This window comes from Sus scrofa, chromosome 13 (genome assembly GCF_054392235.1).
Source record: "Sus scrofa isolate SSC_HxYL_T2T_F1_AM1 chromosome 13, Sscrofa_HxYL_maternal_Yorkshire_Landrace_v2.0, whole genome shotgun sequence".
Taxonomy (NCBI): Eukaryota; Metazoa; Chordata; class Mammalia; order Artiodactyla; family Suidae; genus Sus; species Sus scrofa.
In genome coordinates, this window is record NC_139395.1 from 33,404,493 (window position 1) to 33,431,411 (window position 26,919).

A 26,919-nucleotide genomic window follows, 5' to 3' on the forward strand; every position below is an offset into this window, starting at 1 on the left:
ACCTTGTACCTGTCAACATTCATTCCCTTTCCCTCCTTCCCTCAGCCTTTGACAACCACTAATCTACTTTCTATGTCTGTGGATTTGTGGACATTTCATATAAATGGAATCGTACACTATGTGACCTTTTATGATTGGCTTCTTTAACTTGGCATGTTATTTTCAAAATTTACCATGTTGTAGCCTATAGCATTCCTTTGTCATGTGTTTCATTCTTCTTTATAGCCAAGTAATATTCCATTATGCGGATATGCCACTTTTAGAAAGTCTGTTCATTAGCTGATGAACCTTGGGTTCTTTTCCTCTCTTGGCTGTTATGAATAATGCTGGTGCAAATGTTTGTGTACAAGTTTTTGTGCAAACCATATGTTTTCAGTTCTCTTAGGTGTGTATTTCAGAGTGGAATTCTTGGATCAAATGGGTACTCTATGTTTAACTTTAGGAGGAACTGCCAGACTGTTTTCCACAGTAGCTGTGCCATGTTATACTCCTGCTGGCAACTTTTGAGGGTTCAGCTTCTCTACATTCTCCCAGCCCTCAGTCCTTTCAAAATTGTAACCATCCTAATGGATGTGAAGTGGTACCTCATAATAGTTTTGATTTCTCTAATGGCTAAGGATGTATGTTAACATCTTTTCATGTGCGAGATACTAGTTTTGCAGAATATGAAGATTAGAACTAAGCCAACAAAATTCCAGGAGTTCCTGTTGTGGCTTAGTAGTAACAAACCCGCCTAATATCCATGAGGACCTGGGTTCTAAGGATCCTGAGTTGCTGTGGCTCTGGCATAGGCTGGCAGCTTCAGTTCCAATTGGACCCCTAGCCTGGAAACTTCCATATACCATGGGTGTGGCCCTAAAAACCGGAAAAAAAAAAAAAGAAAAAGAAAAAAAGACCACAAAATTCCATAACTTTGCAATTCTACAACTTTCACTGGGGAAAATTTCATCCTTAAAGTTCTTCAAAAAGAACACACATTTATGACAATTAAGCTTCCCCATGTTCTGGGGAGACTTGATTTACTTTGAGAATACATCTTGGTTCTTGCGGCTTTCTTTTTTTTAACCAAACCTGAAGCATGCAGAAGTTCCCAGGCCAGGGATCAAAACTATGTCACATTGACAATGCTGGATCCTTAATCCACTGAGCCAGCAGGGAACTCCTTTTTGATTGTTTGTTTGTTTAGTTGGTTGGTTGGTTCTCATGGTTTTCATTTTGCCTATGCGCCTGGCTGCCAAAGGATGGTCCTTATTTTGTCCAGTTCCCGTCCCTTTGTTAAAAATGGAGTATTTGCAGAAACAGATATCAGTACCTTTCTTTCTGCCTATATAAGTTCTTGAGATTTAAAAATAAAAATCTAACATTGCTTTTTTCAAGTGTACATGTGTGAGTGCTCAGTTAAATAATCTTAGCATTATTCCCACATACTGTGTAGTAAATTAAAATGTTTCATTTTTTTTTATGGCCAATACTTGTAATAGTTGATGAAATGGAATTCATTTCAGTAGATGCTTATGTGCTACTAAAGTGACCAATGATCACTGCAGTTATTTTCAAGGAATTCAGATCTTATGGAAAGATAAAAATGGGCAACATCTATTGATGGATAGGAAGGAAGAAGGTTAGGGAATGTTTCAGAGCAGTTTGGATGTTTGATCGGAGCCTTTAAAGATATAATTGTTCAATAAGTCAGAAGAGGAAGGATGAAGCAGGATGATCATCCTGGCAGAGGAGAGTATAAAGGTGTGAGAGTGGTGGGTAGGCAGGATTTCTGGTCATCTCACCTGCGAAGACCTGAGAAATATGGGGAGATCATTAGGGATGAACCTGGCAACTCAAATATGGGTCACATCGTGAAGGACTTTGAACAGTTTACTCTGGGTTAAGGACATGATGTGTTTTTGTTTGGGGTTTTCTTGTTGTTTTGCTGCTCCAGGGGCATGTGGAAGTTCCTGGGCCAGAGATGCCAGATCCTTAACCTGCTGCACCACAAGGGAACTCTCTAGGGCATGATGTTGTTGGCAGTGTTTACACCTGAGAAAATTTTTAAAGAGGGGATGACATCTGTCCTGGGCTTTAGAAAGGTAATCTGAATTTTGCCCAAGTAATATCCTTGCTTTTTAAACCAAGCCCATCATATGCTCAACTGTGAGCTGCTAATAAGTAATTTCCTGTCACTCACTACAAACTCTTAAACCTGAATCTCTGGGACCTGGGATTCGGAATTTTGAAAATGCTCTGTAGGTGATTCAGATTAACTCACTTGGAAATCAATGATATCATTTATCCTCAAAAGCACTTCATTTTGGTTAACTTTGTTTCACCACCCTGCAGGCTGGTAATAACACCAACAAAGACACGTCTAACCATAAAGGTGAAAGCGGAGCTCTCATAGAAGCTGCAAAGTCAAAGATACATCAGGTAGCGTAAATGTTAAGAGTTATATGTCACATAAATTTACTTATAAATGATGAAAAATATGATAGGTCATTGAAAACAGTAAATAATAGAAGACATGTATGCTTATTTGGCTTTAAAGTATTACAGTTTATTTTTATTTATTTATTTATTTTTATCTTTTTGTCTCTTCTAGGGCTGCTCCTGCGGCATATGGAGGTTCCCGGGCTAGGGGTCTAATCAGAGCTGTGGCTGCTAGCCTACGCCAGAGCCACAGCAACGCATGATCCAAGCTGTGTCTGCAACCTATGTCACAGTTCACAGCAACGCTGGATCCTTAACCCACTGAGCAAGGCCAGGGATCGAACCCGCAACCTCATGGTTCCTAGTTGGAGTCGTTAACCACTGAGCCACAGTGGGAACTCCAAAAGTATTACGGTTTAGAGGCACATTTATCCTTCTGAATATATTTTGCTTAAGATGATAATGCAGGAGTTCCCGTGGTGGCGCAGTGGTTAACGAATCCGACTAGGAACCATGAGGTTGTGGGTTCGGTCCCTGCCCTTGCTCAATGGGTTAACGATCCGGCGTTGCCGTGAGCTGTGGTGTAGGTTGCAGACGCGGTTCGGATCCCGCGTTGCTGTGGCTCTGGCATAGGCCAGTGGCTACAGCTCCGATTCAACCCCTAGTCTGGGAACCTCCATATGCCGCGGGAGCGGCCCAAGAAATAGCAACAACAACAACAACAACAAAAGACAAAAAGACAAAGGACAAAAAAAAAAAAAAAAAAAAAAAGATGATAATGCAATATCATTTCTTTTTTTTAATATTATTTCTTTTATTTCTCTATAAAAAATTGATAGAAATATCCTGAGAATGTATTAGATGGTAAAATCAGTTTGTAGAATTTTGAAATTTATTGTTAGCCATATGTAGGTAAGAATTGGTAGGATTTTTGCTTGAAAGTTAAGTAGAAATTTCATCCTGTCACGTTTTAGGTTTTAAAACTGTATTCCAAGCACACAGTCAAAATACATTATTTAAGATAATTTTATACTCACTTTTGCAAGTAACTGGTATGATTGTAAACAGATTGTGTCTAATTTTACTTCAGCATGTGTAAATCCCCCACAGTTCTTACATAAAAGCATTTTTTTCCTTTGGCAGTATAAAGTAAGAGCTTATATCCAAATGAAGTCCCTGAAGGCATGCAAAAGGGAAATCAAGTCAGTCATGAACACAGCTGGGAATGTAAGTTTCTTCTTAACCTTTCTCTTTTTTTTCAATTAGTGGCTTTTATGTCTTAAAATTTTCTTATTTAGACAGTAGGTATTTGTCAGTTTTAAATAATTTGTCTTAGCCTACAGTGGTTAATGAACCCCACTAGCATCCATGGGGATGCGGGTTCAATCCCTGGCCTCACCCAGTGGGTTAAGGATCTGGTGTTGCCATGAGCTGTGGTGTAAGTCGCAGACGTAGCTCAGATCTTGTGTTGCTGTGGCTGTGGTTTAGGCTGGCAGCTATAGCTCCGATTCAGCTCCTAGCCTGGGAATGTCCATATGCCATTGGTGCAACCCTAAAAGACAAAAAGACAAAAAAATATAAATATATTTATCTTAGCCTATTATACTGAATATATGCTACCAGCTATATAAACCTTTATATTGAGTTGTACAGTGATCATACTATGTCTCCAATTTAATATAGTATTTTCTCACTTAACATTATAACAGGCATTTTCCTTTAGCATGTAGCCTTCAAAACCACCGTTTTATTTTATTTATATATTTATTTCTTTATTTTGGCCACACCCTCAGTGTGTAGAAGTTCCTGGGCTTATACCACAGCTGTGGCAACGCCAGATCCTTAACCCACTGCACCACAAGGGAAATTTCAAAACCACCATTTTAAATAGCTATCCATCATTCCATGAGTGGTTTACTTAGATAGTTACTGTTACTAGACACTTAAGGATCTTTTTTTTTTTTTTTTTTTTTTTTTTGTCTTTTTGTCTTTTTGTCTTTTTCTAGGGCCGATCCCGCAGGATAAGGAGGTTTCCAAGCTAGGGGTCTAACCGGAGCTTTAGCCTCTGACCTACGTCAGAGCCACAGCAACACGGAATCCAAGCTGCGTCTGCAACCTACACCACAGCTCACAACAATGCCAGATCCTTAACCCACTGAGCGAGGCCAGGGATTGAACCCTCAACCTCATGGTTCCTAGTTGGATTCATTAACTGCTGCGCCACGACAGGATCTCCAAGGATTTTTCTTAGATTATACTCAAAACATTAAAAGTTAATAGCCTAGTTGTAACACAGACCTGCCCGTTCCAGTTGATCTTTGGCTTGACAATACCTTCAGTTTGATTAGTGCTAGAGTATTTGAGTTATAATTCCTCTTTCCTTTCCCTCCACCCCAGCCCTCCACTGATACATACTTTTTGAAACAGTAGAGGGAAGAGACAGATGCATACGGCAGTTCCCACGCTAGGGGTCAAATCAGAGCTGCAGCTGCCTGCCAGTGCCACAGCCACTGCAATACTAAATCTGAGTCAGTTTTTTTTTTTTTTTTTTTTTTTTTTTGGTCTTTTTTGTCTTTTTAGGGCTGCACTTGCAGCATATGGAGGTTCCCAGGTTAGAAGTCAGATCAGAGCTGCAGCTGCTGCCCTACACCACAGCCACAACAACACGGGATCCAAGCCACATCTGCAGCCTACACCACAGTTCACGGCAATGCCAGATCCTTAACTCACTGAGGGAGGCCAGGGATTGAACCTCCATCCTCACAGATACTATGTTGGGTTCTTAACCCACTGAGCCACATAACAGGAATTCTAGGAAAAGTGTTAATTAAAAATATGAAATCATGGAGTTGCCATTGTGGCTCAGTGGTTGACGAATCTGACTAGTATCCATGAGGTTCGATCCCTGGCTTCACTCAGTGGGTTAAGGATCCAGTATTGCCATGAGCTGGGATGTAGGTTGCAGATGTGGCGCAAATCCTGAGTTGCTTTGGTGTAAGCCAGAAGCTATAACTCCGATTAGACCCCTAGCTTGGGAACCTCCATATGCCGTGAGTGCAGCCCCAAAAAAACAAAACAAAAAGTGAAATCAAAGTTGCCTCTGTGGCATAGTGGGTTAAGAATCTGACTTAAGTTGTTCTTGTCACTGCTGAGGAGTGGGTTTGATCTCCCCTGCCAAGCATGGTAGATTAAAGGATCCAGTATTGCCTCAGCTGTGGCTTAAATTCAATCCCTGGGCCAATGCCCTGTGCTGCCAAAAAAATTAAAGTGTAAAGTCATAAGAAGATGTCGTTTATAGTAGGAATAGTTCAAGAAAATTGATCTTAGAAATTTTAGGCAGGTTTCAGTAGCCACTGGGTCAGTAGAACTCCATTAATTTTTAGAGCAATTTTAGCCTAGACATGACCTGAGGCTAAGAGGGAAAGACTTAATAGCCAGCCAACCCTCATTACACCTTTTTTTAGGAGAGGGAGTTCCCATCATGGCTCAGCAGCAATGAATCTGACTAGCATTCATGAGGACACAGATTCAATCCCTGGCCTCTCTCAGTGGGTTAAGGAGCCCACTGTTCCTGTGAACAGAGGTGTAGGTCGCATATACAGCTCGATCTGGCGTTGCTTTGGCTGTGATATAGGCTGTAGGCTACAGCTCTGATTCGACCCCAACCCTGGGAACTTCATGTATCATGGGTTTGGCCCTAAAAAGACACCCCCCCCCCCCAAATTTAACCTTTTTTTGGGAGAAAAGACATGATCTTTGTCTTAAAAGTTGTTTTAGTCAGAGAGGTGAGACAAACAGGAAAATAAATCATTGTTAGTTATACTACCCATATCAGGGAAAGCTTCCTCCTAAAGTTTTGGAGAAGCAAAAGGTGTTCTGTGATCCAAAACATGATTTTTGTAACAGCAAGATGAGCCCTTGAAAATAAGGCATTCTGTTAGGAAATTTTTCCATTCATAAAATGATACTTTTTTTTTCTACTTGGAAGAACATTGGATTATTTCTACCTCTTTGGCTTCTAATGAAAGTATATTTGTATCCTGAAAAATGAGGGAGCTCAGCTCACCAGTCTCTAATAACCATTAAAATGAAGAACCTAGGAGTTTTCTTATGGCTCAGTGGGTTAAGGATGTGCTGTTGTCACTGCAGTGGCTTAGGTACTGCTGTGGCTAGGGTTCAGTCCCTAGCTCAGGAACTTTCATGTGCCATGGGCTCAGCCAAAAAATAAACAATAAAATTTTTTTTTAAATGAAGGACTAGTTTGTGCTGTTAAATTGGCTTTCATTTAATAGTATAATAGATGAGGATGGGCAGTTGTTATTTGTGGACTGTATTCTTATGTACATATGTTGTATGTATTTTTTTTTCTTTTTAGATAGACCTTTAATAATTCAGTTAATAAAGTACTTTCTGGGGAACTGTGTCTAGTCACTTATGATGGAACATGATAATGTGAGAAGAATGTATGCATGTATGTGTAACTGGGTCACATCGCTGTATAGTAGAACGTTGACAACACTGTAAGCCAGCTATAATGGAAAAAATAAAAATCATTATAAATGAAAAAAGTAATAAAAAAATAAAAAATAAAATGGTGTAGCCAAAAAAAAAATAGAAAAGAAAAAAGAAATAAAGCACTTTCTGCCAGGCTTAATTTTTTTAGATTGTTAAATCAATCTCAGAAAACTCAGAGACCACAGATTGTTGTGACTGTGACTTGTGATTGTTTTGTTTGTTTTTGTTTATTTTTGTCTTTTGTCCTTTTAGGGCCTCACCCATGGCACATGGAGGTTCCAGGCTAGGGGTCTAATTGGAGCTGTAGCCACCAGCTTATGCCACAGCCTCTGCAGTGCTAGATCTGATCCACGTCTGTGACCTACACCACAGCTCACTGTTGGATCCTTAACCCACTGAGCAAGACCAGGAATTGAACCCGCGACCTCATGGTTCCTAGTCGGATTCCTTTCCACTGTGCTGCAACGGGAACTCCATGACTTGTGATTGTTAATGCTCTTGAACATAAACAACATTATGATTGTGATTCACATTAGGCATCTGAAAACAGATTGTGAGTAATTTATATTTTCTTTGCAGTCTGCACCCTCTTTGTTTCTTAAAAGCAATTTTGAATACTTAAGAGGCAATTATCGGAAAGCTGTGAAGCTCCTGAATAGTTCAAACATTGCTGAGCATCCAGGATTCATGAAAACAGGTAAAAGATAATTATGAAGTTGTGGTATTTTCTTCCTGACTTTTCTATGCCTTGTTGCTTGTTTTTTTCATAAACAACTCTTCAGGGTGATTTCTGCTTATCTTTTTATTTTTATTTTTTGTGTTTTCTAGGGCCACACCTGCAGCATATGGAGGTTCCCAAGCTAGGGGTCGAATTGGAACTGTAGCAGCCAGCCTACACCAGAGCAACTTGGGATCTGAGCCTCATCTTCGACCTATACCACAGCTCATGGCAATGCCGGATCCTTTAACCCACTGAGCGAGGCCAGGGATCAAACCCTCTTCTTCATGGATCCTAGTCAGGTTTGTTACTGTTGAGCCACGATAGGAACTCCTCTGCTAATTTTTTTCAATGAAAATGTTTATTATTTCTGTTGCAAAAAAATTTTGGAATTCTATTTTATTACTTATTTCCATTTTAGAAGAAGCTTCACTTCTTCTTTTACTTTTTCTTTTTTAAGTTTCACGTTGTTCCTTTTATCATTTTGGTTTTAATACCAGCTTAGAAATTATGTCCAAGACATAAGGTCCTTGGACTTCTGCTTTGTGAAATGAGACCTTTTAGGAAATGAAATAATAATGCTTTTACTTTTCCTTTCTCTCCCATAAAAGCAATGAATAATATAAATACTTTTTTAGATAATTAACTATATCAAAAATATTTCCATATGAGTTCCCCTCGTGGCTCAGTGGTTAACGAATCCGACTAGGAACCACAAGGTTGCAGTTTTGATCCCTGGCCTTGCTCAGTAGGTTAAGGATCTGGCGTTGCTGTGAGCTGTGGTGTAGGTCGCAGATTCTGCTTGGATCCTGAGTTGCTGTGGCTCTGGTGCAGGCCGGCTGCTACAGCTCCCATTAGACCCCTAGCCTGGGAACCTCCATATGCTGCAGCTGTGGCCCTAGAAAAGACAAAAAAAAAAAAAAATTTATAAACTTAGGAAGATAATGAGTTTTCTATTCTTGCCCCTCTTTAGAATGCTTTGACAGATTGCTTAATATTAAAAGTAAAATGAAAGGTAAAACCTGCAGCTGTCAGTTAAGTTTATATCATTGCTGTTTTATGGGGAAGAAGGAGGAAAATTAATCTATACAATAAACGAGGTTAAACTATTGAAAATGTTTTGTACCAAATTCAAAATGCAGAGAATGAGTATGATATTTATTTTGTCTAAGAAAGTTTCACATCAATGCATAGAACATACATGCAAACATACTCAAACCTTCCCACATTTATCCTTTCAGTTCGGTGAAGTCATAGCTCAACAGTTATGACATTCTAATAGGAAAGACTTTTTGCATGGTGTGTGCTTTATGTATTAATATTTTTCATAATTAATAATATTAAAATCTTTAATTTGCTTCCCATATATAAAATTTAGTGTTTACTGTTGTGGCAATGCCAGATCCTTAACCCAATGTGCCACAGTGGAAACTCCTAGTAAGCCTCTTTTATCAGCAGCAAACACTAAATTTTACATGTGCTGTGGCTCAGATTTGATCCCTGGCCTGGGAACTTCCATATGCCTCGGGTGTGGCCAAAAAAGAAAAAACAACAGCAGTAACAAAAAAAATAGCCTTATTAGAGAAGTTTTGGCAATATAATTTTTAAGTTTTTCACAGTGTCACTCCCCAGAAACAACCTCCTTTAAACAAGTTAGTGTATTTCTTACTCTTTTTTCCTTAGCCTAACTTTTGTCTTACTTAAATGTCATCATTGCTTAATTTAAAAATATATCATGGGAGTTCCCGTCGTGGCACAGTGAATTAATGAATCCAACTAGGAACCATGAGGTTGCGGTTCGATCCCTGGCCTTGCTCAGTGGGTTAAGGATCCGGCGTTGCTGTAAGATGTGGTGTAGGTTGCAGATGCACCTCGGATCCCACGTTGCTGTGGGTCTGGCGTAGGCCAGCAGCTACAGTTCTGATTCCACCCCTAGCCTTGGAACCTCCATATGCCACAGGGGTGGCCCTAGAAAAGGGAAAAAGACAAAAATAAATAAATAAATAAATAAATAAATAAAAATATATCACAATCCAACTTTGAGTTTTTGGCATTAAGCATTCCGGTTAGTAATTTTATCAGTCTAGTTGGGTGTCTTATATCATTGAGGAAAAGGTGGACTATTAGTAAATTATTTGAGAATGTTTGGGAAAACATTTAGAAAAAGAAAAGCTTGGATTGCTTTAATTACACGAAAATAAAATCCAGAGAGATGCAGGCTTAAAATGTAAAAAATACAGTCACAACAGCAGCAAAAGAAAACTTGGATGATTATTTCTATTTTTGTGGTGGGGAAGCCTTGATTAAACATTATCAAAAATCCAAGAGCCATACGAATTTGAAAAGATTACTAAATTTGACCACAAAAAAAAATTTAAAACTTTTTCTGATTAGAAACAAAATATAAAACAACAAAATTCACAACTAAAAGCTGAGCAATCTCCACCCAAATGGACCTGAAACCTTAAAAAACATACCCTACTCCAGAAGAAAAAGAGGAGGCCACATCAAGAGGTAGGAGGGGCGATTTTGAGATATAACCAACCCCATACTCCCAGGGTAGAAAGCTCCACAGACTGAAAACTAACTGGTTCACAGAGACTCACCTACAGGAGTGAGAGTTCTGAGCCCCACATCAAACCCTCATGTGCAAGGATCTGGCACTGGGAGAGAGAGCCCCTGGAGCATCTGGCATTGAAGGCCAGTGGGGCTTGTGCGCAGGAGCTCCACGGGACTGGGGGAAATGGAGACCCCATTCTTAAAAGGCGCACACGGACTTTCACGTGCCCTGGGTCCTAGGGCAGAGCGAGGTCTCCATGGGAATCTGGGTCAAACCTGACTGCAGTTCTTGGAGGATATCCTGGGAAAACGGGTGAACTTGGCTTGTTCTGAGGGAAGGACATTGAAAGCAAAGCTCTCAGGAATATTCAGCAGCTGCCTTTCTCTGGAGGTGGCCATTTTTGGGAAAATCTGGCCCCACCTGTCAGTCAGCTGCTGAGAAGCCCCAGGGCAAACAACAATCCAGGTGGGATCACAGCCCTGCCCCTCAGTAAACGGGCTACCTAAAGACCCCTCAGGCACCCAGCTGCATCTAATCCCATCCAGAGACTAAGCCCCACCCACCAGAGGGATTAGAATCAGCTCCACCTACCAGTGGGCAGGCATCAGCCCCTCCCATCAGGAAGTCTACAGCAAGCCCCCCATACCGACTTCAGCCACGAGGGGGGCAGACACCAGAAGTAAGAGAAGCTACAACCCTATTATCTGTAAAAAGGTCGCCACACCAAAAACCTATGAAAATGAAAAGACAGAGAAGTATAACTCAGATGAGGGAGAAAGGAAAAACCCCAGAAAATCAGCTAAGCAATGAGGAGATTCTCAGCCTCCAGGAAAAAGACTTTAGACTGTTGATGCTGAAGATGATGCAAGACATCAGAAATAAACTGGAGGCAAAGATGGATAACTTACAGGAAACACTGAGCAAAGAGATGCAAGATATAAAACTTAAACAAGAAGAGATGCAAAATACAATAACTAAAAAATTCACTAGAAGCAGCTAACAGCAGAATACAGGAGTCAGAAGAATGAATATGTGAGGTGGAGGACAGATTAGTGGAAAATACAGATGCAGAACAGAAAAGAGAAAAAAGATTGAAAACAAATGAAAGTCTCAGAGAACTCTGGGACAACATTAAACGCACCAACATCCATATTATATGGGTGCCAGAAGGAGAAGAGAGAGAGAAGGGGACAGAAAAAATATTCCAAGAGATAATAGCGAAAAACTTCCCTAACATGGGAAAGGAACCACTCACTCAAATCCAGGAAGCACAATGAGTACCACAGAAAATAAACCCAAGGAGGAATTCACCGAGATGCATATTAATCAAACTGACCAAAATTAAAGATAAAGAGAAAATCTTGAAAGCAGCTAGGGAAAAGAAATAAATAACATACAAGGGAACTCCAATAAGGTTATTGGCAGATTTTTTAGCAGAAACTCTTGCAGGCCAGAAGGGAGTGGCATGATATACTTAACATGATGAAGGAAAAAAAACCTCCAATCAAGATTACTTTACCCAGCAAGGCTCTCATTCAGATTTGAAGGAGAAATCAAAACCTTTACAGATAAGCAAAAGTTGAGAGAATTCAGCTACACTAGACCAGCCTTACAACAAATACTAAAGGATCTTCTCGAGGCAGAAAAGAAAAGATCAGCAACAGGAAATAAAAATTCCACAAATGACAAGGCTCACCAGTAAAGGTATATATAAAGATACAAAATTATCCATGCACAGTTATACCACCAAAATCAGAAATCATGAGAAGAGGTGGGTACAAATGCAGGACACTGGAGATGAACTTGCAATTAAGAAAACAACTTAAAACAATGTTATATACATATAGACTCATATCAAAACTTCAGAATGACTGCAAACCAGAAATCTACAATTGAAACACAAACAAGGAATCTCTAGAGAAGAAATATATCTCTTAGTAAATAAGTGAATAATCCACCATGAAGGGGGTCATTTGACATCATTCTTGGTTCTTTTTTTTTTTTTTTTGTCTTTTTTTGCTATTTCTTTGGGCTGCTCCACGGCATATGGAGGTTCCCAGGCTAGGGGTCTAATCGGAGCTGTAGCCACCGGCCTACGCCAGAGCCACAGCAACGCAGGATCCGAGCCGCGTCTGCAACCTACACCACAGCTCACGGCAACGCCGGATCGTTAACCCACTGAGCAAGGGCAGGGACCGAACCCGCAACCTCATGGTTCCTAGTCGGATACGTTAACCACTGCGCCATGACGGGAACTCCTGACATCATTCTTGGAATGCTGAAGTCTCCTTACATCTGATTCTGATTACCTCTCCATCAAAGAATTTATGATAATTATAATTAAATAATGCAACTGTACAATTAAATAATACAGTTCTACAATTGTATTATTAATAACCATTTCTCTCCATGGTACAATACAAGGTCTATAATGTCTTGTTTATCACATCACCTAGAATGGTGTAATGCCTATATTGAAGAATCAATAAGATGTAACAAATTGTGAGGACATATTTGTATAGTTACACTGTTTTTTAACCAATTTATGCATTTTATATTTTACTTATTTTCAGAGGGTATATTGTTTTTGTTATTCTTACCAGTTGTTATTCTTTTTACTATGCTATATAAAATATTTAATGGTATATAAGGCTTTCTTCTTAATAAATTTTCGTTGCATAATATACACAATTTTTTTTTTTTTTTCTTTTTGTCTTTTCTAGGGCTGCTCCCGCGGCATATGGAGGTTCCCAGGCAAGGGGTCTAATCGGAGTTGCAGCCACCAGCCTATGTCAGAGCCACAGCAATGCAAGATCTGAGCCACGTCTGCAACCTACACCACAGATCACGGCAATGCTGGATCCTTAACCCGCTGAGCAAGGCCAGGGATCGAACCCGCAACCTTATGGTTCCTAGTCGGATTCATTAACCACTGAGCCAAGACGGGAACTCCAATATACACAATTTTAATATAATGCTAATAATTAATGAGCTAAATAAAATCCTGGCCACGTGTTCATTTAATAAATAAATACATACATACATACATAAAATAAACACACACACACTAAACCAAGTCACAAGACAAATGACAAACTGTCAGTGAGGGGAATTGGTTGAAACAGATGTGACAGGATTTTTATAATATACACACTAGCAGGTAACCAATAGGAAAAACATCTGTAACCAAAATTTTTTTTTAATTTGGAAGAAGCAAGTGTGCAGGAAAAGAAATGTAGCTGCCCAACACCCATGGAAAGGTGCTTGGCCATAGTCATAATTAGTGACAGAAAAGTGGAGGCATAGACTTGAACAAGCCAAATCAGGATTTTATATGTTCTGTTTATATATTCCTCCTCTTCTTTATTTAATGTGTTTTGACTATTTCCGTAACACTTGCTTCATTCCTTCTGGTTTCTACATAATATTTTGTCGTATAGGTACAATGCATACATATTATATTACTAGTAAATTTTTTGTCCTTTATATTTTTGTGTCATTATTAACAAGCCAGAGAAATAAACAGGCTAACAAAATCAGTGTGCAGTGTTGGTTTATCACCTTTAGTAAGAGATTTTAAGAGAAAAGGAGTTTATTAAATTTTCAAAAGTTTCCTATATTTCAAATGCCTTGTAAACTGTTGTGCAGGGACCAAATGGAATTGCATATAGAATTAACTCCTGTTAAATAAGCCTTATTCTCTTTTTCCTGCTACCACAGCATGTGGAACTTCCCAGGCCAAGGATCAAACCTGTGCCACAACAGTGATCTCACCTGCTGCAGTGACAATACTGGCTCCTTAACCCACTGAGCAACCAGAGAACTCCTAGATAAGCCTGATTCTTGTGTGACATGTATCAACAGTAAAATTTGTCTTGGATAAATTTATTTGTGTTTTTCTCAGGTGAATGCTTGAGATGCATGTTCTGGAATAATCTTGGTTGTATCCATTTTGCCATGAGCAAGCACAATTTGGGAATTTTCTACTTTAAAAAGGCTCTGCAAGAGAATGACAATGTCTGTGCACAGCTTAGTGCAGGCAGCACTGATCCAGGTAAGCCCATTGCTGGGGACAGTTTTTACTTCAATGCTTGAGGAAAGTGTGATTTTGAAGAGCAAGCATCTTGTTAAAATGCATGCCGTGTGTACTTACATACACTTAACACCGATCCTGCCCAAAAAGATGAGTCTGGGGATTTTTAGTAGATATTATACTTTGAATAGCAAGGTGTTAGGAGTGATAATCAAAGACATTTAAATTACACTCAGTTTTCCATGACTTTAAAAGTCAGTAATCCCATACAGTATTTTGTGAAGATTTCTTTACTGTGTCAAACTAGTTTTATTAGCTTCTTTTTAGGGTTTCACACGTCGTACTTTTGGCAGCACCTCACAGTCTTGAAGCATATTCCTGAAGTATAGAAAAATAGTGTCAGGTTCAGTGGAGTAAGAGAGAGTCCTGTCTGTTTTCTTTGCCTTCCTGAAATACTTGCCTGAGGAGCTGGCAAATGAGAAAACACATCTCTGGCCCTAGCAGCACCGACAACCAAGATGCCTCTGGAGGGTATTTGTGGGGTTGGGGGTGGAGATCATCATCGTGATGAGAGCCGTTAACCACTTCAGATGGGGGGTTGGGGTCGCTGGTGTTAAACAAGGTAACAGGAGAGTACTTAAGGGAATAAATGTTTTCAATGGAACTGTTATTTTAAACCTAAGGATTTATTCTGCTTTTTATCTGCTTTTTATCACCAGGCAAAAAATTTTCAGGAAGACCCATGTGTACATTACTAACCAACAAGAGGTATGAGTTGCTTTATAACTGTGGGATTCAGCTGCTTCACATCGGAAGGCCTCTTGCTGCGTTTGAATGTCTGATTGAAGCTGTTCAGGTTTATCATGCAAACCCCCGCCTCTGGCTACGGCTGGCAGAATGCTGCATTGCTGCCAATAAGGGGGTGAGTGTCTTTTTGGACCCCTCCCCTCGAACCCCACCCCCTGACTTACTGCACGGAGAGCCAAAACCACTTGGAAACATAAAGACCTTATCCCATTTTTTTTAACTCTCAGGGAATTTGAGGGGTTTTGTTTTGTTAATTTTTTTTTTTTTTTTTTTTTTTAATTTTTGGAGTTCCTGTTGTGGCTCAGTGGTAACAGACCTGACTAGGATCCGTGGGGGTTCAGGTTCAGTCCCTGGCCTTGCTTAGTAGGTTAAGGATCCAGTGTTGCCATGAGCTGTGGTATAGGTGGAAGATGTGGCTCGGATCCTATGCTGCTGTGGCTGTGGTGTAGGCCTGCAGCTGTAGCTGCAACTTGACCGCTAGCCTGGGAATTTCCATATGCTGCAGGTTCCGCACTAAAAAGCAAAAAAAAAAAAAAAAGGAAAATTTTCTTTGTGGTTTGTTTTTTGTTTTTCTGGCCTTAGATGGGATTTTTGGCTGCATTCATGGCATATGGAAATTCCTGGGTCAGGCCAGCCTGCACGGAAGTTGTAGCCTGTGCCTCACCTGTGCCACATGGGAACCTCCTCTCGGAAATTTGTAAAGATAATTTTCTGTTCTTTTATCAGTTGAACAAAATTTTTTAATTTAATTTTTATTTTACATTGGGTTATCATCATTGATTTACAGAATGTAGTTTCATGAAATCATGTGTTCAATTCCTGGCTCTTGGTAAGTATGCACCTTGTGTCAGCCGTCATGTTGAAAAGTTGAAGCCCTTAAGAAGGTCCTATCTTTTGGAACAGTGGTCTGCTAGCCGCTGGGGCAGGGGCCACACCATTAGCTGACGTGAGAGTGGTGTGTGCTCCTGATGATTAAAGGAGGGCTGATGATAACATAGTATGTGTGGAAAAAACTGCATTTCCCCCAGTGCCTGCGGATCTACTCTTGGTTCAGTAAATGTTGTAGAGTTAATGGATTATCAGACTGTTTCTCTCTGACATGTGTTCGTCTACAATGGCTGTGAGAAATAGGCCAGGTTACGCTAGTGTCCACACCTAGATTATCTCCAAATGGCAGTTGGTGACAGCCTTTTGAATCTCAAATGGGGAGGCATCAGTGATAGGTAGAGGAAAGACAGGTTATATCGGAATCACCAGGTGTCTGAACACCCCATTTCTAGCCTTCCCCCACCCTTATCAGGTCAGTTAGAATGTATAAGAAAATATTTGCTAAATAAAAAAATAAACTCAGTTAAGAGTATTTAAGAGAAGACTACTTAGGAGTTCCCGTCGTGGCACAGGGGAAACAATTCTGACTAGAAACCATGAGGTGTCGGGTTTAATCCCTGGCCTTGTTCAGTGCGTTAAGGATCCAGCATTGCCATGAACTGTGGTGTAGGTTGCAGATGCGGCTCGGATTCCACATCGCTGTGGCTGTGGCGTAGGCCAGCAGCTATAGCTCTGATTAGACCCCTAGCCTGGGAACCTCTATATGCAGCCCTGGAAAGAAAAAAATTAATTAATTAATTAAAAAAAATAAAATAGAAGAAGACTACTTAAAAAGTACATAGGGGTTCCCACCATGGCTAAAATTCTGACTGCAGCAACTCCGGTATCTGTAGAAGCGTGGGTTCGATCCCCAGCCTGGCACAGAGGGTTAAAGGATCTGGCATTGCCATAGATGTGGCTCAGATTCAATCCCCGGCCAAGAGACTTCCATGTACTATAGGTGCAACCAAAAAAAAAAAATCAATGTAGGAGTTTTGGGGGGCTTAGCAGGTTAAGGATCCAGCATTATTATCACTGTAGCAGTTCTGGTGGCTGCTGCAGTGTGAGAGTTTAATCACTGGCCCAAATTTCCACATGCTTTGGGTGTGGCCAAAGCAAAGGTAGGCAGGAAGCAATATGTACCATTTACTTTTCTGGAAATGGGCCATTTCTTTTTCTGAGTTCTAAAACTCATATTTCTTAGCGTTCCCATCATGGCTCAGCGGTTAATGACTCTGACTAGCATCCATGAGAACGCAAGTTCAATCCCTGGCCTCGATCAGTGAGTTAAGGATCAGGCATTGCCGTGAGCTGTGGTGTAGGTCACAGACACGGCTCGAATCTGGCATTGCTGTGGCTGTGGTGTAGGCCAGCAGCTACGGCTCTGATTGGACCCCTAGCCTGGGAACTTCCATGTGCTGTGTGTGTGGCCCCAAGAAGACAAAAAGACAAAAATATAATAATAATAAGTCTAAAAAAAATACTGTAGGAGTTCCTGTTGTGGCTCAGTGAAAATGAATCCGACTAGGAACCATGAGGTTGTGGGTTCTATCCCTGGCCTCGCTCAATGGGTTAAAGATCCAGCATTGCTGTGAGCTGTGGTATAGATTGAAGACGCAGCTTGGATCTGGTGTTGCTGTGGCTATGGTGTAGGCCGGCAGCTACAGCTCCGATTCAGCCCCTAGCCTGGGAACCTCCATATGCCAAAAGTGTGGCCCTAAAAAGACAAGACAAAAAAAAAAAAAAAAAAAAAATACTACTATGTGTATGTGCAAGTAGCTGTTACTATTTTCACTTTAATGTTTAGGGGGCTTCAAGATAGTAATTTCCCAGAAAGTAAGAATTGTGCCTATGTAAATTTTAACGTACATAACTTGTTAGTGTTAATATGTTGTTGCTGATTAAAGTAATACTTTGAATTAAGAAGGAAAAGCTCTGTGTTTTAGAGCTGCTTACCTTTCCTTTTTCACTGGGGTTTTGTGGCTCTTATTTTCCTTACTCAGTGGGCATCAAAGTGCCCATAATATGAAGCATGATGCCTGGGACACAGAGTGGTCTAAATAAGTCATTCTAGGAGTTCCCAGGTGGCCTAGCAGTTAAGAATCTGGGATTGTCACTGCAGTGGCGTGAGTTCGATCTCTGGCCTGGGAAATTTTGTACACAGCAGTCACAGCTAAAATAAATAAATAAATTCTAAATAAATGCTTGAGTCATTCTTTTTTTTTTTTTTTTTCAATCTCAGGAATGCAAAGCTGCCTTAACATTTACTTATTTATTTATTTAAATGACTCAATGAATTTTATTACATTTATAGTTGTACAACAATCATCACAAACCCCCAGCACATTCCCTCTTCCCCTAACCTGTCTCATTTGTAAACCATAAGTTTTTCAAGGTCTCTGAGTTAGTATCTGTTCTACAAAGGTCATTGTGTCCTTTTTTTTAGATTCCACGTGTAAGTGATAGCATATGCAGTTGGTATTTCACTATCTGGCAGACTTCAGTTAGCATGATAATTCCTAGATCTGTCCATGTTGATGCAAAGGCTGTTATATCTTTCCTTTTAATGGCTGAGTAATATTCCATAGTGTATACGTACCACATCTTCTTGATCCACTCCTCTGTCCATGGACATTTAGGTTGTTTCCATGTCTTGGCTACTGTATATAGTGCTGCAAAGAACATTGGAGTACATGTATCTTTTCGAGTCATGGTTTTCTCTGGATGGATGCCCAGGAGTGGGATTACCAGTTCTAATGCTAATTCTATTTTTAGTTTTCTGAGGACTCTTCATACTGTTTTCCACAGTGGTTGCACCAAATTACATTCCCACAAACAGTGTAATAGGCTTACCTTTTCTCCACACCCTCTCCAGTGCTTATTGTTTGTAGACTTTTTGATGATGGCCATTCTGGCCGGTGTAAGGTACCTCCTAGTGCCCTTGATTTGCATTTCTCTAATAATGAGTGATGTTGAACATCTTTTCATATGTTTTTTGGCCATCTGTATGTCTTCTTTGGAGAATTGTCTATTTAGATTTTCTGCCCATTTTTTGATGGGGTTGTTTGTTTTTTCAGTATTGAGCTGCAGGAAGTGTTTATAAATTTTGGGTACGGTTTTATATCCCTTGTCAGTGGCTTCATTTGCAAATATTTTCTTCCATTCTGTGGGTTGTCTTTTTGTTTTGTTTAGGATTTCCTTTTCGGTGCAGAAACTTTCAAGTTTGATTAGGTCCTAGTTGTTTGTTTTTATTGTCATTACTCTAGGAGGTGGATCTGAGAAGATGTTGTTGTCTTTTATGTCGAAGAGTGTTTGGCCTTTGTTTTCCTCTAAGAGGTTTATGGTGTCTGGTCTTATATCTAGGTCTTTAATCCATTTGGAGTTTATTTTTGTGTATGGTGTAAGGGAGTGTTCTAATTTCATTCTTTTCCATGTGGCTGTCCAGTTTTCCCAGCACCACTTATTGAACAAGCTGTCCTTTCTCTATTGTGTATCCTTGACTCCTTTGTCATAGATGAGTTGGCTGTAGGTGTGTGGGTTTAATTCTGGGCTTTCTATCCCGTTCCACTGATCTATATTTCCGTCTTTGTTCCAGTACCATATGGTTTTGATGGTTGTTGCTTTGTAGTATAGTCTGAAGTCCAGGAGCCTGATTCCTCCAGCTCTGTTTTTCTTTTTCAGTCTGTCCTTGGCTGTTCTGGGTCTTTTGTGCTTCCAAAGAAACTTCAAAATACTTTGTTCAAGTTGGGTGAAAAATGTCCTTGGTAATTTGATAGGGATTGCATTGCATCTGTAGATTGCCTTGGGTAGTATAGTCATTTTGATAATATTAACTCTTTCAATCCAAGGGCGTGCTATATCTTTCCATCTGTTGGTGTCATCTTTGATTTCTTTCATCAGCGTCTTATAATTTTCAGAGTACAGGTCTTTTGTCTCTTTAGGTAGGTTTATTCCTAAGTATTTCATTCTTTTTGATGTGATGGTAAATGGGATTGTTCCCCTAATTTCTCTTTCTGATCTTTCATTGTTAGTATATAGAAATGCTGTCGATTTCTGTGTATTAATTTTGCATCCTGCGACTTCACCAAATTCGCGGATGAGCTCTAACAGTTTTCTGGTAGAGTCTTTAGGACTCTCTAGGTATAGTATCATGTCATCTGCAAAGAGTGATAGTTTTACTTCTTCCTTTCCAATTTGGATTCCTTTTATTTCTTTTACTTCTTTGACTGCTGTGGCTAGGACTTCCAAAACTATGTTGAAGAGTAGTGGTGAGAGTGGACATCCTTGTCTTGTTCCTGATCTCAGTGGGAATTCTTTCAGCTTTTCACCATTGAGAATGATGTTTGCTGTGGGTTTGTCATATATGGCCTTTATCATGTTGAGGTAGGTTCCCGTTATGCCCACTTTCTGAAGGGATTTTATCAGAAATGGGTGTTGGATTTTGTCAAGGGCTTTTTCTGCATCTCTTGAGAGGATCATATGGTTTTTATTCTTCAGTTTGTTGATGTGGTGTTATTACACTGATTGATTTGTGGATATTGAAGAACCCTTGTATTCTTAGGATTAATCCCACTTGATCATGATATGTAGTCTTTTTAATGTATTATGATGTGCAGTTACAAATTTAATTAATTCAGTTTGCTAGTATTTTGTTGAGGACATTTGCATCTATGTTCATCAGTGAAATTGGCCTGTAACTTTCTTTTTTTGTAATATCTTTCTCTGGTTTTGGTATCAGGGTGATGGTGGCCGCATAGCATGAGTTTGGGAGTGTTCCTAGCTCTGCAGTTTTTTGGAATAGTTTCAGAAGGGTAAGTGTTAGGTCTTCTCTAAATTTTTGATAGAATTTGCCTGTGAAGCCATCTGGTCCTGGACTTTTGTTTGTTGGAAGTTTTTAAATCACAGTTTCAATTTCAGTACTTGTGATTGGTCCATTCATCTTTGCTATTTCATCTTGGTTTAGTCTTGGAAGATTTACTTTTCTAAGAAATTGTCCATTTCTTCTAGGTTTTCCATTTTATTGGCATATTGTTGCATGTAATAGTCTCTTAAGACCCTTTGTATTTCTGTGATGTCCATAGTAACTTCTTCTTTTTCATTTCTAATTTTTTTTCTTTTTTTTTTTTTTTTTTTTTTTTTTTTTTTGTCTTTTTGCTATTTCTTTGGGCTGCTCCCGTGGCATATGAAGGTTCCCAGGCTAGGGGTCGAATCGGAGCTGTAGCCACTGGCCTACGCCAGAGCCACAGCAACGTGGGATCCGAGCCACATCTGCAACCTACACCACAGCTCACGGCAACACCAGATCCTTAACCCACTGACCAAGGGCAGGGACTGAACCCGCAACCTCATGGTTCCTAGTCGGATTCGTTAACCACTGAGTCACGACGGGAACTGCTTCATTTCTAATTTTATTGCTTTGAGTCCTTTCTCTTTTTTTCTTGCTAAGTCTGGCTAAGGGTTTATCAGTTTTGTGGATCTTTTCAAAGAACCAGCTTTTAGTTTCATTGATATTTTCTCGGGTTTCCTTTGTTTCTATTTCATTGATTTCTGCTCTGATCTTTATGATTTCTTTCCTTCTGCTAACTTTAGGTCTTGTTTGTTCTTCTCTCTCTAGCTGCTTTAGATGTAAAGTTCGGTTGTTTATTTGAGCTTTTTCTTGTTTCCTGAGGTAGGCCTGTATTGCTGTAAACTTTCCTCTTAGAATGGCTTTTGCTGGATCCTATAGGTTTTGGAGTGTTGTATCTTTATTTTCATTTGCTTCTAGATATTTTTTAATTTCCTCTTTGATTCCTTCAGTGATCCATTGGTTGTTTAGTAGCATGTTGTTTAGTCTCCACGTAATTGTGTTTTTTGCAGTTTTTTCTTGTTGATTTCCAGTTGTATAGCATTGTGGTCAGAAAAGACACTTGATATGATTTCAGTTTTTTTAAAGTTACCAAGGCTTGATTTGTGGCCCAGAATGTGATCAGTCTTACAGAATGTTCCATGTCCACTTGAGAAAAATGTGTATTCTGCTGCTTTTGGATGCAATGTCCTATAAATACATATTAAGTCCATCTGGTCTAATGCTTCATTCAGGGCCTATCTTTCCTTATTGATTTTGTGTCTGAATGATCTGTCACTTGATGTAGGGGGGGTGTTAAAAGTCCCCCACCATTATTGTGTTATTGTCGATTTCTCCTTTTAAGGTTGTTAGCAGTTGCCTTATATATTGTGGTGAACCTGTGTTGGGTGCGTAGTATTTAAAATTGTTATAACATCTTCTTGGATTGATCCTTTGATCATTATTTAATGTCCTTCCTTGTCTCTTATAATGTTCTTTGTTTTAAGGTCTATTTTGTCTGATAGGAGTATTGCTACTCCAGCTTTCTTTTGATTCCCATTTGCAAGGAATATTTTCTTTTATCCTCTCACTTTCAATTTGTATGTGTCGCTAGAAGTGAAGTGGGTCTCTTAAAGACAGCATATATATGGATCTTGTTTTTGTATCCATTCAGCCAGTCTATGTCTTTTGGTTGGGGCATTTAGTCCATTTACATTTAAGGTAAGTATAGATATGTATGTTCTTATTGCCATTTTATTAACTGTTTTGGATTTGTTTTTGTTTTTCTTTTTTTCTTCCCTTTTTCTCTTGTTCTCTTCTCTTGTGGTTTGATGACTATCTTTAGTATTTGAGTTGATTTTTCTTATTCGTTTGTGTATCAATTGCAAATTTTTGGTTTGCAGTTACTCTGAAGTTTTGATACAGGAGTTTGTATATATATATATATATATATATATGAGATTGTTTTAAGTTGTTGGTCTCTTAATTGCAAGTGTTTCTCCACTGTCCTGCTTTTATACCCTCTTCTCATGATTTCTGATTTTGGTAGCATATTTGTGCATGGATGATTTCCTACCTTTACTGTATATATGCCTTTACTGGTGAGTCTTGTCATTTGTGGTATTTTTGTTTCTAGTTGTGTCCTTTTCTTTAATGCCTAGAGAAGTAGTATTTGTTGTAAAGCTGGTTTAGTGTTGCTGATACTCTTAGCTTTTGCTTATCTGTAAAGCTTTTGATTTCTCCCTCTAATCTGAATGAGAGCCTTTTTGGATAAAGTAATCTTGGTTGGAGGTTTTTCCTTTCCTCATATTAAGTGTATTGTGCCCCTCCCTTCTGGATCTGCAGAGTTTCTTCTGAAAAATCTGATAACCTTATCAGCATTCCTTTGTGTGTTATTTGTTTTTTTTCCCCTAGCTGGTTTCAATATTTTCTTCATCTTTAATTTTGGTCAGTTTGATTAATATGTGTCTCAGGGTGTTCCTCCATGTGTTTATTTTATATGGTACTCTGGGCTTCCTGGATTTGAGTGAATGGTTCCTTTCCCATGCTAGGGAAATTTTCAGCTATTATCTCTTCGAATATTTTGTCCCTTTCTCTCTCTCTTCTCCTTCTGGCACCTCTGTACTATGGATGTTGATGCATTTAACATTGTCCCAGAATTCTCTTAGACTATCTTCATTTCTTTTCATTTTCCTCTTTTCTGTTCCACATCAGTGATTTCCACTAGTCTGTCCTCCACCTCACTTATTCGTCTTCTGCCTCCTGTATTCTGCTGTTGGTGGCTTCTAATGAATTTTTTATTTTAGTTATTGTATTTTGCATCTCTGCTTACTTAAGTTTTAAATCTTGTATTTGTTTGGTCACTGTTTGCTGTAAATTAACATTCTTTGCCTCTAGTTTATTTCCAATATCTTGTATCATCTTCAGCATCAACAGTTTAAAGTCTTTTTCCAGGCGGCTGAGAATCTCCAGATCACTTAGCTGTTTTTCTGGGTTTTTTTTTTTTTTTTTTTTTTTTCCTTGCTCCCTTATCTGAGTTATAGTTCTCTGCCTTTTCATTTTTATAGGTTTTTGGTGTGGTCTCTTTTGTACAGACAGAAGTGTTGTCGCCTCTCTTACTTCTGATGTCTTCCCCCCTTGTTGCTGAAGTTGGTAAGGGGCCTTGCTCTTGAGTCATTCTTGAATTGCTTTTTTTCCTCAGAATTACCTCAAACCCTGTGTGAATAAAATACAGCATAGATCACAGATATTCAGCCCTGTGTACTCTTTACCACCAAACATATTTCCTTTATCACCCCAAACTTCACATTGATGGATCTTAAGAACTTTCTTAGAGTAATTATGGAAAGTGCTGGGTTATTTATCATATCCCATTTTACACTTTCATTAACTTTATTGGAACTTACTTGTATTTTGTAGACTTCTGAACAAGAAACTAAAGGTCTTCCGAGTAAAAAAGGAATTGTGCAGTCTATTGTTGGTCAAGGCTATCATCGTAAAATAGTTCTGGCATCACAGTCCATACAAAATACTGTATATAAGTAAGTATTTTGCCAAGAGAAAGTGTATATATTTACTGCTATTTCATAATAATGTTATTTATTAAAATATGCTCAGGAATTATTTCATTGGACAAGCCACTTTGTAGCTAGGTTTTATTGCTACTTCAAGAAATAGACCTTTACGGAATTCCTGTCATGGCACAGTGGAAACGAATCCGACTAGGAACCATGAGGTTGCGGGTTCAATCCCTGGCCTCGGTCAGTGGGTTAAAGATCCGGCATTGCCATGAGCTATGGTGTAGGTCGCAGACACGGCTCTGATTTGGCATTGCTGTGGCTCTGGCATAGGCTGGCAGCTATAGCTTTGATTAGATCCCTAGCCTGGGAACCTCCATATGCTGCAGGTGCAGCCCTAAAAGGACCAAAAGCCCCCCCCCCCAAAAAAAAACCCAAACAAAAAATAGACCTCTGGGAGTTCCCATCATGGCTCAGCAGAAATGAATCTGACTAGTATCCATGCGGGCACAGGTTCAATCCCTGGCCTTACTCAGTGGGTTAAGGATCTGGCATTCATGAGCTGTGGCATAGGTCACAGACAAGGCTTGGATCCTGCATTGCTGCAGCTGTGGTGTAGGCCAGCGGCTGCACCGCCAATTCGACTCCAGTTCGAGCCTCCATATGCCACAGGTGCAGCCTAAAAAGATTAAAAAAAGAAGTAGACCTGTATACATAGGTCTGTAGTGAATGTTATTTGACATATGGTTTTGGTTTGTTATGTCCTTGGGTGCTGACATTGTTGATGCCCTGAGTCTGTTTAGTGCTATTATTCAGAATGTCCAGAAGAGGGCGTCTTAATGTTTCCTTTTTATATAGTTTGTCATTGGTACTTCTCATTTATTTTCTCATAGTCCCTAAAGCTAATTAACACATATATCCACAAAAATAATATAAGGTTTTCACATGTAGAACAACTTTTCAGTTGAATAACTTTTAAATATGAGCATCCTTCTAAAAAGATTCCAATTTCAGGTTGCTATTAATTCTAAAGTAGTAGGCTTTGTCAAAAAAAAAAAAAAAGTCACTCCTTTTTTTTCTTTTCCAAAAAATAAAATTGTTCATTACCATTTAAAAGTTTTTCCCGGAGTTCCCGTCGTGGCGCAGTGGTTAACGAATCCGACTAGGAACCATGAGGTTGCGGGTTCAGTCCCTGCCCTTGCTCAGTGGGTTAACGATCCGGCGTTGCCATGAGCTGTGGTGTAGGTTGCAGACGCGGCTCGGATCCTGCGTTGCTGTGGCTCTGGCGTAGGCCGGTGGCTACAGCTCCGATTCAACCCCTAGCCTGGGAACCTCCATATGCCGCGGGAGCGGCCCAAGAAATAGCAACAATAACAACAACAACAACCAAAAAGACAAAAAAAAAAAAAAAAAAGTTTTTCCCAAAAGTTTTTAAAAGTATGTGGCATACAACATTTTGCTCTTAATTTATTTCAACAATAATGAAGATTTCTTTCTTTCTTTTCTTTTTCTTTCTTTTATGGTCAGTCACATGTTTGGCACATGGAAGTTCCTGGAGCTAGGGATCAAATCTGAGCCTCAGTTGCCAGCCTACAACACAGCCACAGCAACTCAGGATCCCAGCTGCATCTTGGACCTATTCCGAAGCCTGTGGCAACACAGGATCCTTAACCCACTGAGCAAAGCCAGGGATCAAACCCACATACTTGTGGATACTAGTCAGGTATCCACAACAGGAACTCTCAGATTTCTTTCGAAAGACAAGTTAAAGCATCGGTTTCCTACAATTTCAAAACTGTTACTACTTTTCACTTTTCTTCCCTCTAGTAAAGCTGGCTCAGTTTATTATATAAAACCAATAGAAAGTTATATAAAATCTCAACAAAGTAATAAGATATAACACTGCTTTTTCAAAACGTGTAAATGAGGCATTTTCAAAAGCAAGTATCAACCAAAACAAGGCTCAAATGTAAAAAACCTACTTTCTTCCCTTCTTTCCGGTTCTTATTGTACCTGGCCTGGCCTTCATTCAGTTTTCCTTGTCTCTAAATCTTTTTTTAGATTGACACTGACATTGCAGATTTCCTTCAGGTTGTCTCCTAGCCTTGGTCCTGTTCCTTTAGACACAGTGTGGTGTGTAATGTATATACTTGAAATTTTATTTATACTTTTTGCATCTTATATACAGACAAACCTCCTTTTATTGCACTTTGCAGATGTTGCATTTTTGGTTTTCTTGTTTTTCTTTTTACAAACTGAAGGTTTTTGTGGCAGCCCTGAGTAGAGCACGTCTGTTGGTGCCATTTTACTGACAGCAATTGCTAACTTTGGGTTCTGTGTCACTCACTGGTCATTCTTGCAATATTTCAATTTTTTCATTATTATTTTTTCATGATCTCACCTGCTGCACATGGATTTTCCCAGGCGAGGGGTTGAATTCAGGCTGCAGCTACAACCCACTGCATTGAGCCAGGGGTTGAACCCAAGCCTCCCCAGCAGTCCAAGCCTCTGCAATCAGATTCTTTTTTTTTTTTTTTTTTTTGTCTTTTTGCTATTTCTTGAGCTGCTCCCACGGCATATGGAGGTTCCCAGGCTAGGGGTCCAATCGGAGCTGTAGCCACCGGCCTACGCCAGAGCCACAGCAACGCAGGATCCGAG

At 39.5% G+C, this 26,919-nt stretch overlaps 1 protein-coding gene across 7 annotated transcripts in view; it reads left to right on the top strand.

Annotated features, from left to right (window-relative positions):
- CNOT10 (CCR4-NOT transcription complex subunit 10) overlaps positions 1 to 26,919 on the top strand; it is an 81,651-nt gene that overhangs the window by 23,073 nt on the left and 31,659 nt on the right. For all 7 annotated transcript variants that reach the window (XR_014822674.1, XR_014822675.1, XM_021071545.2 and 4 more), the window contains 6 exons: positions 2,335 to 2,421; positions 3,565 to 3,648; positions 7,516 to 7,633; positions 14,119 to 14,268; positions 14,967 to 15,169; positions 24,164 to 24,285. Coding sequence is in view for 5 of the 7 variants with exons in the window: in XM_021071545.2 (XP_020927204.1) it covers positions 2,335 to 2,421; positions 3,565 to 3,648; positions 7,516 to 7,633; positions 14,119 to 14,268; positions 14,967 to 15,169; positions 24,164 to 24,285 (764 nt within the window). In the remaining 2 variants the exon portion in view is untranslated. The remainder of the gene's footprint in view (positions 1 to 2,334; positions 2,422 to 3,564; positions 3,649 to 7,515; positions 7,634 to 14,118; positions 14,269 to 14,966; positions 15,170 to 24,163; positions 24,286 to 26,919) is intronic.